At 38.0% G+C, this 18,731-nt stretch overlaps 2 protein-coding genes across 2 annotated transcripts in view; both read left to right on the top strand.

Annotated features, from left to right (window-relative positions):
* The first annotated feature begins 1,529 nt into the window (after positions 1-1,529).
* Positions 1,530-12,441, top strand: LOC107741575 (nuclear receptor subfamily 1 group D member 1-like). Its single transcript, XM_016554329.1, has 9 exons — positions 1,530-2,307; positions 6,606-6,962; positions 7,053-7,141; positions 7,321-7,377; positions 7,461-7,503; positions 9,149-9,714; positions 9,830-10,015; positions 10,839-11,049; positions 11,242-12,441. The coding sequence occupies exons 1-9, from the start codon at positions 2,238-2,240 to the stop codon at positions 11,436-11,438; spliced, it is 1,776 nt and encodes a 591-aa protein (XP_016409815.1). The 5' UTR covers positions 1,530-2,237; the 3' UTR covers positions 11,439-12,441.
* Positions 12,442-16,557: 4,116 nt separating this feature from the next.
* The window catches only part of LOC107741574 (protein lifeguard 2-like), a 9,392-nt gene continuing 7,218 nt past the window's right edge, over positions 16,558-18,731 (top strand). Inside the window, exons 1-4 of the mRNA XM_016554328.1 lie at positions 16,558-16,704; positions 17,784-17,847; positions 17,948-18,024; positions 18,130-18,194. Coding sequence (XP_016409814.1) covers positions 16,690-16,704; positions 17,784-17,847; positions 17,948-18,024; positions 18,130-18,194 — 221 coding nt within the window. The 5' untranslated portion in view covers positions 16,558-16,689. The remainder of the gene's footprint in view (positions 16,705-17,783; positions 17,848-17,947; positions 18,025-18,129; positions 18,195-18,731) is intronic.

The following is an 18,731-nucleotide window of genomic DNA, read 5'->3' as shown; positions in this document are numbered from 1 at the left end:
TGTCCTCATCTCATATATAAAACACCTGTGATTCACAACTACTTGCTAAGGAACTTGCATTCACGGAAAGTAGCCTTGTTGAGGAGTTTGGATGAGTAAGGACAAAATGCACAAGATATAGTACTTTCAGTGCCCTGTAGTTGGCGATATCACTTCTTTTGTAGAAGAAATAAACTGCAGCAGAAAAGGTATGTGCCATGGAAAACATAATGTGTAATTGCAACACTCATTACAAATATTGTGGCGTAACGAGTACAGATGCTTTGTAGAAAATGTAGTGAATTAGAGAGTAAAAGTTGTTAATATCTTTGATACAGAACATCTTGTTGTTATCTTGAAATTATGGTAATTATGGCATGAATGCAGCTACTGTCTCACAACAGAGATATTCACCTCAGTGAAGAAAGTATAGGCCTACACATACTTTTGAGGTTTATAGGCCTCCTATTTTCATGTCATGATTTTATTCATCTTGATTTCTTAAAATTATTGGCTTGTGTGCTTTTCCTGGGTGCGCTGACGCAAACTGCCGCACATTATATAGTTTACATTTACGTTTTTTTTTTCCCTTGGTAAACCCTACTGTATGCCTTTAGAATGCGAGATGAGTTGCATGAGATAAAAAAAAAAAGGAAATACAGCTTTAGAACAACATCAGGTTGATTAATTATTTACTGAATTTAGCTACACTATAGACAAGTTGTGATGGTGTAAATGAGCCACAAATTATAAGAGAAAGACAGCAAAATAAGGTTTACAAATGTTAAAGAGCACATAGTTGGTGTGTTGGAGCCCCATACCTGGAATTTGCTTAAGGCCCCCAGATCACTAAGTCCACCCCTGGTTGTCAGTTATAGAGAATGGCAAGGACTGTTCTCATACACATGAACTCACAATGCCAGCATTGTTCAATGTGGCAGTCTGCTGTACAATTCACGTTGATTATTGTTGGTTTTGCAGCTGGAGCAATCGCAGAGACAATCACAAAAAAAAAAAAAAAAGATTTACCAGGACAAAACCACCTGTTCTGTGTGTAACAGTGCTGTGTATAAAGAGTATATATGATCTATAACCTGGTAAATGTTCAGACAGGGTTTCAAAAATGGTTTTCATGGCTCCACTATATCATATTTAATCCAAACGGTAATTTATAGCACCAAAGATGACACATACAGTATGTGTCATCACACAAGTTGGTCTTTTATGAAAGACCACATACAGTAAAATGTATACTGTATGTAGGCCTATAGATGAATGTTAACTAAATTCACAGGGGGGCAGGTACATGGTGTAACATGCTTTTGTAACCCCATCAATGTTTAGTTAGGATTCTCCATACACCAATTTTTTTTCAGGTTGTTCAATCAAATATGGGTCTCTAATTTAGGCACATGACCTACATCCAAACCAGTGTGATGCAGGTCAGAAAACGTGAGATCCTCAGGATGCCTTTGAGAACAGACAGCCCCATGAGTTCAGGCTGTTTGATGTGGTGTTCAGACGGGCAAAGCCCTCGATGGCTCCAAGCCTATCAGTCGTGCGTGCTGTAGAGAGGAGGATCTCGAGCAATAAAGCTTTGGAGGGAAGTAAGTAAACAGCAGTCACGGTGCGCTCCTCCTCCTCTACATGTGCTTCCCCCCACGGCTCTCCTCCCCCTCATCAGAGCGGTGCTCATTTGCATAAAATGTGTGTCAGTAGGGCACAGCTCACATGCAGCTCGCGCATGCAGCAGGCATTCCGATAGCAAACGAGTCCACGCGCAGTCATCTGCCACTGAGAGCAGAGAGGAGGAGGAGGCAGGAGGAAGGGACAGCAGCTCTACTACAGCAGCGTGACTGGGAAGGAAAGAAAGAGGGCGTGTGAACACAGTTCTTGCCAAACAATAACACAAACTATTTAAAGGGCAAAGAAAGGAGGGGGGACTAGTGGGGGAAAAGCTCAGTCACATTTTTAAGACACCTGGAAACGTGTTCGGCGTTTATTTGTGTGATGCTTGTGCACGTCTCAAACTAGTTACGCAGCTCTGCCTTGGAGAACGACCTTTTGAAGGAAAGCGCTACTGTAATGTACACGATACAATCTTTAAGGACATCTTTCAAAGAGTGAGGACGGCACATTGCCCTGCTTACCTGAAGGACATCTGACATTAGAGTGTCGGCTTCTTTCTCGAGACATTTCCTAACAGACTTCTTAAAGTTCTCACCTGTGTGGACGGAATTTGAAACTCGCTGAAAATTATGGACCCGACTCAGATACATGCATTTCCTTCATCAGCATCAGGAACAGACACCATGGACGGCAGTCCAGGTGAGTTAAAAACAATATATTGCCTATAAACATTCATTAATGTAGGTAAATTATTTGCACGGCTATAGGTAGTATTGTTTTATTCACCCGTTTAGGTATTTTAGATAACTTTGTCATTTACTTTAATATCTTGTTTAACTTTAGAGAATGGTGACACGAATATATTGGTATTGAGGTTGGATGTAAAATGAATACAAACTTGACTGTCAAGCTTTGTAATTAAATAACATTATATGACATGTTTATAATTTTACACAAAAAAAAAAACGATGCTTTTTTAGCATCCGCACGCTGCAATTAATAACAAATACTTTTTTGACTATATGGCGAGCCTGCCTAACAGACTACCAATGTTTTGCCAAATGTCTCCGGTCTCGCGTTGCACGTAAACAAACTCACGTGCAGTGCAGTCTTCCCAGTAGACCCTACATCATGACGCATCATATATTAATCGTGTTTGGTTTCGAGGCGTGACCTCCGGCCCAGCGACTGGTTCCTAAGTTGCAATCATAAAAAAGAAAAGATCTAGCCTAATTCTGTTCCGTTTCGTTTGCAATTTAGCACCAGTCTCCAGTATGGGGGGTGGGTAAAATCCAAACCCAGCCTTGGCTACTACAGTCAAGGTTTTTCTTTTCGACCAGGTTACTTGTGCTCATACTGTGATTCATTAACCAAGTCACGCTCGTGCGCCGGTGACTGATTGTCATTATCTATAACCTTTAAATTCACTCGAACACGTGCTCGATCGTGCATGTCAATAACTGCTCATGAACATGTGAGAAGATAACGATCATTTATCCTGAAAGGAAACTCAGTCGGTAATACAACATTTAGCTAGGCCTATACGGCACAGCAGGCAATAAACCCGTTTTATTTACAAGCATCACATGGCCTTTCCTTATGAGACAATAAAATGTTTTTAGATGGCTAATCTCAAGTTATTTATTATAAGGTCATAAAAAGGTAATCTATATAAGATAATATAATAAGCTTTGGCATAAAATATAATAATGATACATACTTAACACAATAACTCAGTAGGCTCTAAATTTCAACACTGTTCATTTCTTGTAGGCTATATTGTTATCACAGTCTATAATTTGCTGTAAGGTTCAACCATCAGTATGTTATAACATTTAAATCTAAAATATCAAGATCTCTGGAAACACAGCTGTGCTGTCAACGTCCTATCCAGTATGTTTTTTTGTGAATCTGGTGGCAGTGATTTCTAAGAAAGCGCTCAGTTTGCCACCTGCATGTTTTCCATGTCATCAGGCACGATGATGTCAGGGCACAGTGGCATTCATACAGACAGACTTTCACTTTCACTGTCACGAGGATCAACTTCAAACTCCACGTGCCACGCGTGATTTCCCAGGCACACACCCCCTCCTTGCTTGTGTTTTTGTTCCGGCATCTTGTGTGTCATCCAGCCTCTGAAGGGAGGGAGGCTGGTCAGTGGGTCAAAGTCAAAGAGGCACAGATCTGAGCTCAGCTCTTTCTCCTCTGCCTGCATGATCTCTGTTAAACTCATCTATGTTTACAGCAAGCACACTTTTATGTGATAGAAGATGTCACTTTTAAGGTCATGAATGGCTCATATGCACTATATAAAAGTATTTTTCTAAGATGTAAATGAAAGATTATTGGATTCAGCGTGTTACTTGTAATTATGTGGAATGTTTACTTGCAATTTCTGAGTGAAAATTGTTTGACAAACAAAGCTCAAGCTGTGACAAGTGTGTAACTCGCGTATTTAAACACACATGTGCATTGCCCCAGTACAACATCTGATAGTGTTCCTTAATTCTGATGCGTTATGAACACTTTATTATTCCTTTAAGGGATGATGTTACAAATTAATTATTAAAAAGGGAATGATAATAGTAATAGTTGTTAATTTGTGAAATTTGCAGAAGTTATACTGCACGTGTGTTGTCTCCAAGAAGATATAGCGATATTGACTGGCTTTTCAGCAACAGCACATATCTGAGGACATCCAGCTCTCTGAACAAACCTTGAAACAAGAAATCAAAGCCTCCCAACTGAGAAAGCTCTCCTGCCAATCAGTGAAAATGGAATTTACTTAAAGGGATTATGTCATCTTTTAATCACTCTCATGTCCTTCCAAACTGTATAACATTATTTTTTTACATACTGTAGACATTTTTTTTTACAACTACATAGAAAAGTATGTTTATACTATTGTGGTTTAAATCCATTCACAAAGTGATTATAGCCTATTTAAATTTACCTTGCATATCAAATGAACACAGTATTCATGTCTACATCTATCAGTTGTTATCATTATTGCTTTCGAGTGGGAGGTTTGTTTTCCCTCATGGCAGATTCCACAAAAGGGCAAATTCAGACAAAATAATTCAATAACCCGTTCATTTATTAATTCTTAAACTCACTCACTTTCACCCATATGCATGCGAGACACATTACACCCAAGGAAAGGTTTTGTGTGTAATGGTCTTCAGGGAAATTGTATGTGAATCCCATAAAATGCCACAATGGTCGTGAAAACGGTGTTTATTTCGGGTGGAATTAAATTGGGAGTTATGTAGTTATCTATATTTCATATATATATATATATATATAATGTCGAGTAAACGTGAGCACGTTCACGCATGCACGTCTTTCCGGTGACTCAAGTATTATAAACACGTCTTGGTTACTGTTTTAAGCCCTCTTCAAACGTGAGCAGCAGGCTGGCAGTTTATGACTTTTTTTTTTTCTCTCGTACTGCGGCTGTTCTAGACACGGGACTGCGGAAAGAGGCTTGTATTTTCAGGGCGTTCACTGTGTCAGGAGAGCATGTGAGTCGGCGGTCAGGTGGCTGGCAGCTTTGACTGGAGTGCATTCCCGGGCGCGCCGCCAGAGGAGCGAGCAGCGCGTGTGGTGGGGGTGTGGAAGTTCTCGTGTTTACGATTCGCAAACAAATTGCTCTTTTGAGTCGGTTCTTTTTAATCATTCTGTTTAACGTGCTCGGGAAGGTTAGTATGTGTAGTAGCATGCACTGTAAGAAAGAACTTTGAAGCTGTACCTACACGATGGACACAACGCGACTTAAGGAGTATTTAACACACACTTGTGAAATTCAGCATGCATTCATTTTAACACTTTTTGGAGACCCACCTCAAACGGATCGAATCACTGAATTGAACCGACTCCTTGAAATAAATCCGATACTCCAACGTTGCACTTTGCACACGTGAGTCAGTCTGGCTCATCCTGGGTCTTTTCTCACGTTTGAGCCGTCCACTGGCGCGGTCTGAAACATGTGATTCATGATGAAGGATGAGATGACAGACTGAGTGTAGATAGCAGAGGATTCAAATGTGAGACTTTTCCGAGTTTACATAGAAATTAGTGGCCTGGAAGCTTTTTGAACATCTTACTGATCTGGGGGGGGGGGATCAGTTTGTGTATAGACCACATCCACACCCACTATGAACAGATTACAAGTTCCCATTCAGTTAATAGTAGACCTTTAAATGATTCAAACTTTACATTGCATCTTTAACCAAGATATTAAGCATCAGAAATAACAGGCTATTAGCCATTTTGCATAAAAGCCTGAACTAAATGACAAATTTGTGGAATTCTGTAGATTGGATTTAAACATGCAACATTTGTAAAACTGAGATGCGACTATACATTCTTATTGGTGGTTGAAATTAGTCACAGTATTTAATAAACAAATGTGTAAGGTGCAGGGGATATAAAGAAAATTGTAAATTAAAACATTCCAATTCTGCAAATTCTCCACAGGCCTATAAATTAGTAAATAGAGATATTTATATTATGACAACTCTCAGGATAGTTTAGTGTGTTTATGGATAATGTTAATGTATATCTGGTATTGGCACACTAGATCTGCTATGGTGCTGCTGCTGTTGTTGCTGCTGCCGCTAGTACAAAGACTTGTTACTGGCATTACATATGCAGACATGCTGCTGTGAGTATGTAGCTATGCTGTGTAAATAGCATACATAAATTTACCCATAGCAGATCTAGACAGGTGGAGCTGAGGGAGGTGGAGGGTTTCTGAGGAGTGAGTTTACAGTGAACACTGAACCAAACTATGCAAATGTTTAGCAAGCAATCTCATTGGCTGCTGATGTACAAGACCAATCTGGTTGTGCCATGTAGTGAACGATTTGATAACTAGCAGATTCCATTAAGGATCTATCAGTCTGCACAATCTGGAGTTTCATGACTGAGCTAGATATAAACAATAACAAGACCAACTTGCCCTCATGTAATATTATTTTCCTTCACACACACAGGTGGAGGAGTGATTCTCTATGCAGGCTCAACAGGAAGCGCCAGCCCCAGCCCCAGCCCCAGCCCCAGCCCAGGAAGCCCATCCAGTGGATACCAGACCCAGTCTCCCAACTCCCAACTCTCTCAACCCTCTTCCCCGGAGGAGGTCTCTTTCACTGAGCTCGGCACCCTTAGAAAACATTCAGCTGGAAGCAATGTCAGTTCTACAGGGGGCAACAAACTGGTTTTCCAATTTCCAGAAGTAAGCAGTGCTACCATTGTCAACCCCGCTACCCCGACTGTAACATCATCAGGGCAAAACACCTATTCTCACCCAATGGTCGGCAGGCGACCAAGTGGGTTCACGGGTACCTTTACCAGTTAGTATTATCAGAGTCATTCTTGATATTGTCTCAAATTCGGTGACCATCGACCACTGCTAACGTATTGTTGCCAATTTGTGTTACTAGAAGCAGGAGGTATGGTGTTGCTTTGCAAAGTATGTGGGGATATTGCATCAGGATTTCACTATGGTGTCCATGCATGTGAGGGATGCAAGGTAAGGACACACACATACACACTCAAATGCACACTGCTTGCTCATAAAATACCCTCAAAATGCATAACTGATGTGTTTAGTGTCGGTCTGAAACCGTTCACATGTGCCTGATGTTTTAGACGCACACACACACACTTACAGAAACACACACATTCACTCTGATCGTGTGTTATCCTCAGGGTTTCTTCCGCCGCAGTATCCAGCAGAACATCCATTTAATAAAGTTCTTTGTAGATGTAACCCAGAAGCTAAGAGCCTTTTATTTCAATTGAATGCAGTTTATAAGCATACTAACATATCTTTTTGAGTTGTCCTCTAGCACACTTTGCCCATACAGGACAGTGTTGCCTCTGGGGAGCTTTGTAAACTAGGCTGATAATAAATCATATTTTCTGGGGCTAGTGTACATATTTAGGTGACCTAAAAAGCGGAAAAGTAAAGTGATATGCACCATCATATTTCAATGTCACATGATTGTACTTGACCTTGTTTTCCTCCCTCCCCACTCACACTGTAATTACACTAGATTTCAAATTAATTTGAAAGATTATGAATATATGAATAACTTTTCATGGATTTAACTTTTTCAGGGTACTGTAATGTTGTGGTGTCCTTGTGTGTAAAAACTGTAGCTAATACTGTATGTCGCTTACTGAATTATCGATGCTATATTCGTCCTCCATTATATTATGTCATTGCACTTGTCACCCGAAACCTTGACATCTCCTGTTACACTGCTCCACGCCTTCACGTGATGGTGCTATATGACACCTCTAAACACAAAAAGCCCTCAAATGATTTTTATATTACAGACCTATAGACCTAGTTTTGCATTAGTGCTTATCTTACCAGTTTTAACCTAACCTTTCTTGCTGAAGGCACCTCACATTGCTCAACACTTGGTGCTCCTTATCATCATATCATGATCCTCTGCCCTACAACGTTTCACCATTTAAGTATTCTAATGCCTTCTCCTCTCTGCCCTTTACACCCTTAACCTGCTAAGCCTTTAACTCATGACAGTATCTATTTCACCTGCTGTCATTTACTCCATCACTCATTCCCTCAGTGACATCACCTCTGCTTCGGGTGACCCACTGACCCACTTCCCAACGGGATAGAGACACAGCGAGAGAGAAGGGGAGGTGTATTATACAGTAGTAGGATCTATAAATAGCTCTGAGATGTAGAGTAGGGGGAGATTGGATGGGAAAAATGTGGGGGAGGTAGAACAGAAGCTTTGCATATGAGCCATAGCCTAATATGAAAGCTTGGTGGTCACTGGGATGTAATCTGATTTCATGTCTTTTATAAAACTGAATGCTGATTTGTCAATACAGCGGTCCTGCTGTTCTAAAGTACATCATATAGTAAAACCATCTACCAAATGAGTAAATGTAAGGTAGTAAACTAAAACAAGAACCTCTCACTACTATGTACTGTATTCCATTGCACAGCATCCATCACGGACAACTGTTAACCTTAGGCCAAAAGTATGCTTCCCTTTTAAACATCCCTGTCTATGTGACATAATTTTCGTCATCAGAACTGCGCACTGATGTCCGTGCACACCGTCCACATGCAGCCCATTTTTTGTGTGTCTGTTTGGGGGTTAGGTGCTTTGCTCAAGGGCACCTCAGTCGTAGGTTTTGAGGCTGGAAGAGAGCACTGTACATTCACTCCCCCAACTAGTTGATTTGATTAACCCACCTTCGGGTTACAAGTCCGACTCTCTAACCAATTGGCCACAACTGCCCCCTGTTTGGGCTACAGGAAGTTTTTAATGAATAATTTGTATTTAATGGCCATTTTATAAATCAGTAAGGCAATCAAGGTTTTGCTATTGTCAATAAAACTACTCCACTACACATCTAACAATTCCTTTTAGCCGTTACTATATTCACAATACAGCGCAGCCTCTCATACCACATTGAATTATTGTAAAGCTGTAAGATAATGGTATATCACCATTCTATATAGTAACATTTATACCCCCATTTCTTCCAGCTGTGCGATTTGGACGCATCCCAAAGCGCGAGAAACAACGCCTACTGGACGAAATGCAGAGTTACATGAACAGCCTTAATGAATCAGCTTCCATGGACATCAACTGTACTACACCCACTGAGACTCCTTCCAGCCCTGAAGATGGCCAGTCAGAAGAGGCCATCAGTGCTGCCTCACAAGCTTATCGCAATATCTTTGTGAATGGGGAGAAGTTGTTAGTAAAGATTAATAACGAAAACAACAACAGTAACAACAATCCTTCTTCCTTCCGTCATAATCCAATACAAGAGTCCGGCTACAGCCAGTCTCACTCTCAGCCAAGCATCTCACCCCAAGAATATTCCATCCATTCCACAACAAGCTGTCTACACCGATCCAGATGCCCGGTCACCAATCACGACAACAAACCAAAAACACAAGTTATGGACAACAGTCAGTATAACTTCCCACAGTCCTCACGTCCCAACCAGGGAACTACACCTACTCAAAGCTATCCATTGAAGCATAACAATTATTCCACTCAAACATCTTGTCCTTGGAGACTGAGCCCTGGTGCTAAAGTTCTGGTAGGTTTTTTTTTTTTCTTATTTTGATGGCATTTGATTTGTTGCAGGTCTTAAGTTACTATTTTCTATAACTCAAATTTATGAGAAAAAATGGTTTCTTTCTGTATTTCTCTAGGCATGTCCTCTCAATGCATGTCCCGTCTCCCCAGCCAGTCACTCCAGTCAACAGGTTTGGGAGAGTTTTTCCCAGTGCTTCACTCCAGCTGTTAAAGAAGTGGTTGAATTTGCCAAGAGCATTCCAGGGTTTCAGGCCCTGAGTCAACATGATCAGGTCATGCTGCTGAAGGCAGGAACCTTTCAGGTGAGAAGCGTCAATCAGACTGTCCTAGACTAGACGCATATGCTTAAGACTGAACAAACAAATTGAGAATGTTTCCTCCATGACCTTATATGACAGGGGTGTCAAATTCAGTTCCTGGAGAGCCACTGTCCTGCAGAGTTTAGCTCCAATCCTAAATATACACACCTGAACTAGCTAAGCAAGGTCTTCAGGATTACTAGAAGCTTCCAGGCAGGTGTTTTGGAGCTGTTTGGAGCTACAATTTGCAGGACAGTGGCCCTACAGGACCGGAGTTTGACACGTGCTGTATGGGGTCTCTATCACAAGAAGACAGTGATGTAGTGATGGAAAGTCTGTCTGAATTCTTTCAAAATAATCAATTAATAAATAATCAATCAATGAAAAAAGTGTATCATCACACGGTCCTTCGACCTTCTGCCATAAATCATTTTGGTATATAGGAGCATATCACTGTTTATGCAACCCTGAGCAAAGAACGATTCAGTTCAGACCAATTCTGTAAGCTGGTTCAATTGAGTAATTGAAAAGATTTGATTTAAAGTAATTTGTACATGAATCGGATTTCCCAAGCAGTTTTGTTAAGTTTCGCATACAATGTTGTGTATTGATGAATATTTATTCATCAGTGTTATGATGAATATGTACAGACTGTGCAAGACTCTAGATCAATATCATTACATGTTTACACGTTTTTATTTATTATTACTCCGTAATTAAAGTCTGAAAGCAAAATATGTGCAGTGCAATGCCTTATGAGTTATTGTCAAATCTTGAACAGTTTATTTAATGTTATTTCTCTAACCCTTACTTTGGTTCATTGCAGGTTCTAATGGTGAGATTCTGCTCGCTGTTTGATGCCAAGGAACGTACTTTAACATTCCTAAATGGTCAGACCTACCCATTGGCATCCCTGCGAGTGCTAGGCATGGGTGGCCTTCTGGACGCCATGTTTGAGTTCAGTGAGAAGCTGGGGAACATGGGTCTGGAGGCCGATGAGATGGCCCTCTTCATGGCTGTGGTGCTGGTTTCTGCAGGTACCTTGGATTCCCTGTAATTGAGAGAATTACCATATGCTAGGAATATTTGAAGTATGTTTTTAATACTGAGCTAGTTGTCTGAGGTAGTTGATTGTATAGACAGACAGCGAGGCTGCTTACTAGAGTTTGAGACATAGCTGTTATGTTTACGTCCACTAAATGTTTACTCATTATTTTGCTCTGTATCAGATCTTTCAGGTATCTCAGATGTGGGGGCCGTAGAGCAGCTCCAGGAGGATTTGATCAGCGCTCTTCGCACTCTCATCACTCGGCGAAGGCCAGAGGACAGCTCACTCTTCCCCAAACTCCTGCTGCGGCTGCCTGACCTCCGTACCCTCAACAACCAGCACTCCGAGAAACTCCTAGCCTTCCATATTGACCCCTGAGAACAGAAAGAGACAATCACCAGACCTACCCAAGTCTACACATTGATGATAAGTGGTCAAAAATAGATTCAGGGTGCTCTTCCTGTACAAAAAAAAGCCATGCATAATTCAGGATAAACATCTGATTTTTGACTAACACTTACACAAACACCTGAGACTTGCTCCACCACAAGATACAACTGAACTTGAGCTTTTCCAACGTAACAAAAGAACAGACGTATGGAGCATATTCTGGACATTTTGACTTTTCAGGGGAGTTTTCAAGATATTGAAAATCAGAGGAAGATGGAATATGTTTTTCTTTCTACAATGAACTATTGAAGAGATCATGAGGTGATGGCTGTTTTATAACTAGAATTAATCTGGGCTCACAGTTTAAGAGATCAGTGTCGGTATAAAGGTATGGGACATGATAAGTATTTTTCTCACTCCAGATGCTATGCATTTATCATTGTATTGTTCAACACATTGTCCAGCCTTTCAGATAAACTTCTCATATTGCATCAACAGCTATTTCAATTCAATAACTTCATTTAACACATTCTTATATCTCTTTGTGGACCTTTATAAATATTGTTTATTGCTCATGTCAGGCACTCAAAACCTTGGTTGTAAAAACATGTATTATAATTGAAATAGATGATAGTTTCTTATAACTCTATAAGACTGTAGTATGTATTCTCGTGTGGTAATGTCATGACAATACCAGGGACGATGGGTTGTTAAATGAAGAAAGGACTGCTCAACGTGTATTTAGAGTGTAATGTAATTTACAACAGCTCTGCATGGATATGGTTCATTCTAAACTTAGCAGAATCTTCTGAAAGAGTGTCTTTTGCATCGATGGGTGGGTTAGCAGCAAAGTGGACTTTGCCATTTCTACACAAATTCAATTCATTTATTTCATGTGTATCTAAATGTATATTTGGTAAATGTATCATGTTTATCTTTTTCCATAGAGATGGGAGAATATGTGATATTAAAATATTACCTTTCAAGTTTTGCAAAGCATCGGGCTGAGTATTTTATATACATATCTATTGCATCCCGAGCACTGCACGTTCCTTTGCACATGGAATGCTGATGGTGCACAATGGTATCCTAGCAACAGGCAAATGGAACCAGCATGTGTATGGAGCTGATGTATGGTATATGCCAAGATTTTCACCTTAATTTAAATAATGGCTTCAGGGGTCCAACTGCGAATGGGAATCTTTCTTTCCTTTCATACAGTTTTTTTTAATCAACAAATTGAATATTAAATCACAATGCTGCCTTCTTTCATTTATAGTAGAGTATTGTAGCACAGAATAATCAGTTTAGCATAATTATTGTTAGATTATTCAGTTTATACAGAGTGTTGATCATACCGAGTGTAACATAGCCTGTTATAGTGAATACTTCCTCTTCATATAAAATGCTAGAATAAGCTGCTCTTGGTAGAATAAGGATGAGGCAACAGAAATAAAACAAACATGCCTTGAAACCTCTCACAGCTGTGGACTGGGATGAAAGAACAGGGAGAAACTCCATTTGCATTTTGCCCTCTTCCCTTTGCGCTGCATAGTTTTGGTTTAAAAGAAGAAGGGGAAAAAAAGATTAGCATTACACACACTTTCTCATGTGGTCTTAATGTTTGCAACAACTCCCTCTCACTGAGGCCAGAACCACATGATCCTTAAGATTTATAGAAATAAAAATATATATGAATAAGTATATCAAATGTATATAAATAAAGGATTCCAGATTTTACAGCTATATAGTACATGAACCCAATAATGTTTGATATGGAATTATATACAGTAAGTCTGCCCTCTTGAGGTTACTGTGCCATATTACATTTACATGAACAGTAACACTAATGTCATTAGCTTTACAATTTTTCACAATTGCTAAGACACATTTCTTGAAAACGTCACCCATTTTCTCACAACATTAAACACAAAACCAAATCTTCAAACTACATTCACAAAACTCCTCTGTATTCTGACTCTGTATTTAGCACTTAAAATTTACATGAACAGTAACACTAATGTCATTAGCTTTACAATTTTTCACAATTGCTAAGACACATTTCTTGAAAACGTCACCCATTTTCTCACAACATTAAACAAAACCAAATCTTCAAACTACATTCACAAAACTCCTCTGTATTCTGACTCTGTATTTAGCACTTATAAAATATATGTAATGTGTTGTTATATGTGTTGTGATTACATATTAAATATGTATGTAATATGTAATCACAACAGGTCAACGAAATCTCTAAATGAATAGCATGTCATTCGACAAATGGGTTGAGGCCTTTGAGAATTTGGTTCAGAGAATGGGGTTTAGTGTCGTAGCAACTGTGAAAAACTGTAATAAAGTCAAAAAAAAAAAAAATCCAGAATACCTTTTACAGTTCTTTGTTATAAATATAAAATACTTTCACAAATATATACATGCTTAATATTTGCAGAAAATAACAGTTGACCCAATTCAACAATGAGCTAATGACATATTTACTAGCAACTATTTTGCAGTAATATCTATTCTATGTCTTGCAATACCACCAATTCAAATGATTTAATATTAGATTACCCAAAGAACTCACATCACAACATGCAAACTTACAATTTACAAAATAACAACTGTCTGTACTGTGCATCCTCCACTGATGATTACTTTCATGTATTCTGGTTGTGGAGGTCATGAGCAGAATGAAAGACATTCTTGGCCTCAACATCCCAGTTTGTACATAAGGCTCTGTACACAGAGAATCAGCTGCTTGAGAGGACATTTTACCCCAATGCAGAGACAACATGCTGTCAATGAGCTGAAACATTTGAAACCTTACACAGTTGTGCTGCGACTGTGAAATGAAGCTGAGGGCTGTTATTTAGAGTTATTAACAAGTTATTACTATTATTTCAAACAATATATAAATGTATTACTATAACAATATATACAATAAATAAATGAATGAAATTAAAATATAAATGTATAAAATATATTTTTATATATTTATAATAGTAATAATAGTAATAGTAATAATAATAATAATATACTACTTCTTCTTCTACTACTACTACAACTACACATATTTTAAATTTACATCTCACCCCAACTTCCTGTTTCAACTAGAAATTTGTGAACAGAAAAATAAAACCCTGTGCTAGTCAAGGCAAAAGTTATTACTATTGGACTGAAACCAGACCATAACAAAGGCAAGAGCTCCCTCTACTGATGAAGATGAACTTTCAAAAATATAATAAAACAGAACAGAAAAATACCTACCTGAGATGTTTTTTTCCCTCGATAATATAAATAAACACGAATTGTACTATACCACTGACACGGAGGCTTCCAGGCACCCTAGAAATAAACCTCTAAACCTTTAACTTTCTTAATACACAGCTGATTAGCACTGTAGAGTCATTACAAAACCAGCCTTACAAAAGCCATTAGGTCACTGTTTCAAAAGCTGACTGTCACATGACCCACAACCAGCTGACAGGCAAAACATGCTTCGCTATTAAATAATTAAATATTATACAATCGTATTGTTAATAGCCTACACAACATTGTTGTTGTGCTTACATCTCATTATTGTTCACATTTGGTCACATACATTGTCTATATAATTGCTTTTAAGCAAAATTTCATAGTATGAAACTCAAAACAATCGATGAAACTGGCGAAAATGTAAAAATGCAACATGCACTCTAAGAAAAGCCCATGAAAAAGGGACCGATTTATTTGTTAATAAGATGGAATTCCCAATATGGGTTTTCACAGGTGTTTTGAGTATATTTTGTATGTTTATGTATAATTACACATTGCATTGTGTTGTGTTTTAGGGTTAAAGGAAATGTACAGAAATACCAAACCATTCTTTTGGCCAACAGAAATTGTAATGAATCAATTAATAAAAATAAATTACATTCGACACCGAATGAATAGTAATGGCTGGTGTCAGCTATTCATTACTAGAGGCGTTTTTTTTACATCAACAATAATCTAATAACTTTGATAACTTAATTTTATTTCTCCATGAAGATGCCTTTTTTGTCTCCAACTTTGTACTTCTAACTTTTGTTTACTGGTAAATATTTACATTTTGATGGGGGAAAAAAATAGTATTTTCTTGTGTTTTTTTTATACTGTTCATAATATTTAAAAAAAAAAAAAAAAGATGTGTATGTCTGGATCACCAGCATCTCATACCTCTGTCACGCAGTCTTGGGAGTTCATTTCCCATAGTCCTATGCCCAGACTCATCAGCACTCATTGTTTTCACCTGTGTCTCGTTAATCCTGTCTGCTCATCCTATAGTCTGGTTCATTCATTGACTGTGAAGTCTTGCATGTGTTTTGTACGGCATTTCTGAGCCGTTATTTCCTGTTATCCTGTGTCTTGGTTTTTTCTGTCCCTTGTTCTGGACTACTCTTTGTCTGTGTTTCTTGTTATTGTTTGGACTGTTTTGCTGGTTTATGTCTTTAGCCTGTGTTTGGATCACAATTGTGGATTACCCTCTGAATAAACACTGTGTTTGGATCCTCAGCCTTCATGTCTCAGAGCAATTCATGACAGTGTATTTGTTTCCCTAAGTTATGTCAACCCTATTTCAATCATAACTGTTTTTTATGAAAATATGTATTGAATACATATTATTTGACACATATCATGTATTAAATACATTATAAATAAATACATTTTTAAAAAATGGCACATTTCTGAAATGACCCATAGAACACTCTAAATAGTCAATATGTGTGTGGTTGTTGTTTATTACCAACTGCACACATTATCTTCTCAAATGATTTCATCTTCATATGTACTTATGTAGCATCACCTTTATCCTTTAGGCTGGGTTCATCCATCATAATGTGCTTCTTTATTCTACATGACTCTAAATATAGCGAAACTATTTTCTGATCAAAAGGTTGTGTAGATCAAGTGAAAGCCCAACTTCTGTGTTGAAGGTGGTATTTTCCCGCTCAGTCCCATCATGCCATCCAGCACTGGGACGTTGCTAGAATGAACTCCTAAAGCCCTGTGTGGAGGAGGGACCGATGGGAATGTAAGAGGGATTAGCCTGAATAGACACTATATCAGACAGGAGTAAATCTGCACTGCAGCACACATGAAGCACAGACTGACCCACATCCAGCACAAAGGACTACAACTGCTGACTCTGATAACCCACATCATATCATCCGCCAGCAACACTGCAGTGGGAAAATAAATAAATAAATAAATAAATAAAATGACACAGAAAAAGGTAAGGTATCATTTTATCAATTACTCGAATAGGATGGAACATAATGGAATTCAGGAGACTTTCTTCAAACACTGTAAGCAAAGTAGCAGAAGTGAATTAACATTAGATATGATATCAATATATAAAATAATGGGTTTATATTTAGTGGCATTAAAACTGAGCAAAAGATTTCATGTTCATAGAACAACATTTCAGAAGCAGTGTAGTAAAACCTCAGAAGACACTGCTTCTACAGCGGCAGGAGATTATTCTGACTATTTATAGCTCAAGCTTCCTTATAAAACATTACCAGTTTTATTCATTCTCTAAATAAAACATTTTACAAAAGACTTAAACTACTTCAGTCTGTGTGCACTGAATTTATTTAATACACAAGTTTCAGAATTTGAGTTGAATTACTGAAATAAATGAACTTTTCCACGACATTCTAATTTATTGAGATGCACCTGTATATGTTTACCAAAGATGAGAGTTTGCTCAGTGTATTAATTTAAATTAAATGATTATTTCAGGTCATTATTTGGCAGCATTGATAGCACACTATATCACATGCCCTTAACCTCCTGAGACCCTGTGACCTCATATTTATAGCTCAAGCTTCCTTATAAAACATTACCAGTTTTATTCATTCTCTAAATAAAACATTTTCAAAATTGAAGTGACAATCTTAAATCTTGCAATCATGCATGAAATCTAAATTATCTGTCCTATATCTGATGGTTTATTTTGCACAGGTCTGTTCATCTCTGAACTGGATTGGATCATATCTATGAGCTTATAAGCAACACTGCTGTTATACAAACATTTTATCCAATATTTCTTTCTTGCTTTCTTGTTGTATACAGGTGCATCTCAATAAATTAGAATGTCATGGAAAAGTTCGTTTATTTCAGTAATTCAACTCAAATTGTGAAACTCGTGTATTAAATAAATTCAATGCACACAGACTGAAGTAGTTTAAGTCTTTGGTTCTTTAATGCTCTAAACAATGTAAAGACATGAAAAAACTATTTTTTTCCTAAAAATCTTTTCTCGGGTCTTAAGAGGTTAATATTTTCTCAATATGTTTGTATTCACAGGTTGCACCAACAGTCCAAACTGTTGAAGGAAACATGCCTCCAAGCTATGAAGAGGCAAATGCAGGTATAGCTGTGCAGTCATTCATTCATTCATTAGAACTAACATTCTGCCTTTTGTCAGATATATAATATTTTCTGGTTTTTGTTTTATTTTCTCTTTGCAGGATATCCTGCTTACTACTATGGTGAAGGAACTTTTTCCTGGGATGACATGTATATTAGACGAGTTTTTATACGAAAGGTTAGCAATTGAAATATTTCAACTTAATTATGTAAAGTATAGAGGACTATCAAATCAAAATGTTTGCAAACAAATATTGCTCTTACTCTTATCATATTCTTGCAGGTTTATTCGATTCTGATGCTGCAGCTCTTTTCAACAGTAGCAGTTATTGCTCTCTTCACATTCTGGTGAGTAACTGATTCTTGATCTGTAAATCTTGAAGGTATGATATGTGACAATGTCCCATCACTGAATTACACTAACAGTCAAAAGTTTGAGGACAGAAAGTTTTCACAAAAATATTGTTTTTATCACTGATAATATTTCTTGAGCAGCAAATCAGCATATTAGAATGATTTCTGAAGGATCATGTGACACTGAAGACTGGAGTAATGATGCTGAAAATTCAGATTTGCATTACAGCAATAAATTACTTTTTACATTATATTCAAACAGAAAACAGTTCTTTTAACTTGTAAAAATATTTCACAATATTACTGTTTTCCACTGTATTTATTTTTGATCAAATAAATGAGCCTCGGTGAGCAGAAGAGACTACTTTCAAAAGCAGTACAAAATCTCCTGTGGCTCAGTGGTAGAGCGTTGCGTTAGCAGCGCAAAAGGTTGTGGGTTCAATTCCCAGGGAACAAACATACTGGTAAAAAAAAATGATGTATGTGAATGGGTGCCGTCAGAATGAGAGTCCAAACAGCTGATAAAAACAT

Source organism: Sinocyclocheilus rhinocerous, unplaced genomic scaffold (assembly GCF_001515625.1).
Source record: "Sinocyclocheilus rhinocerous isolate Xijiao unplaced genomic scaffold, SAMN03320098_v1.1 scaffold3362, whole genome shotgun sequence".
Taxonomy (NCBI): Eukaryota; Metazoa; Chordata; class Actinopteri; order Cypriniformes; family Cyprinidae; genus Sinocyclocheilus; species Sinocyclocheilus rhinocerous.
Note: the sequence above shows the minus strand (reverse complement) of the source record. Positions and strands in the feature narration are given on the sequence as shown.

What these genes read in the sequence shown, in the direction of transcription:
- LOC107741575 (XM_016554329.1), top strand. Translation starts at nt 2,238, where the DNA reads ATGGACCCGACTCAGATACATGCATTTCCTTCATCAGCATCAGGAACA. An exon ending in GTTCACGGGTACCTTTACCA is followed by an intron (nt 6,963 to 7,052) that starts GTTAGTATTATC and finishes TTGTGTTACTAG; the next exon opens with AAGCAGGAGGTATGGTGTTG. An exon ending in GCCCTGGTGCTAAAGTTCTG is followed by an intron (nt 9,715 to 9,829) that starts GTAGGTTTTTTT and finishes GTATTTCTCTAG; the next exon opens with GCATGTCCTCTCAATGCATG.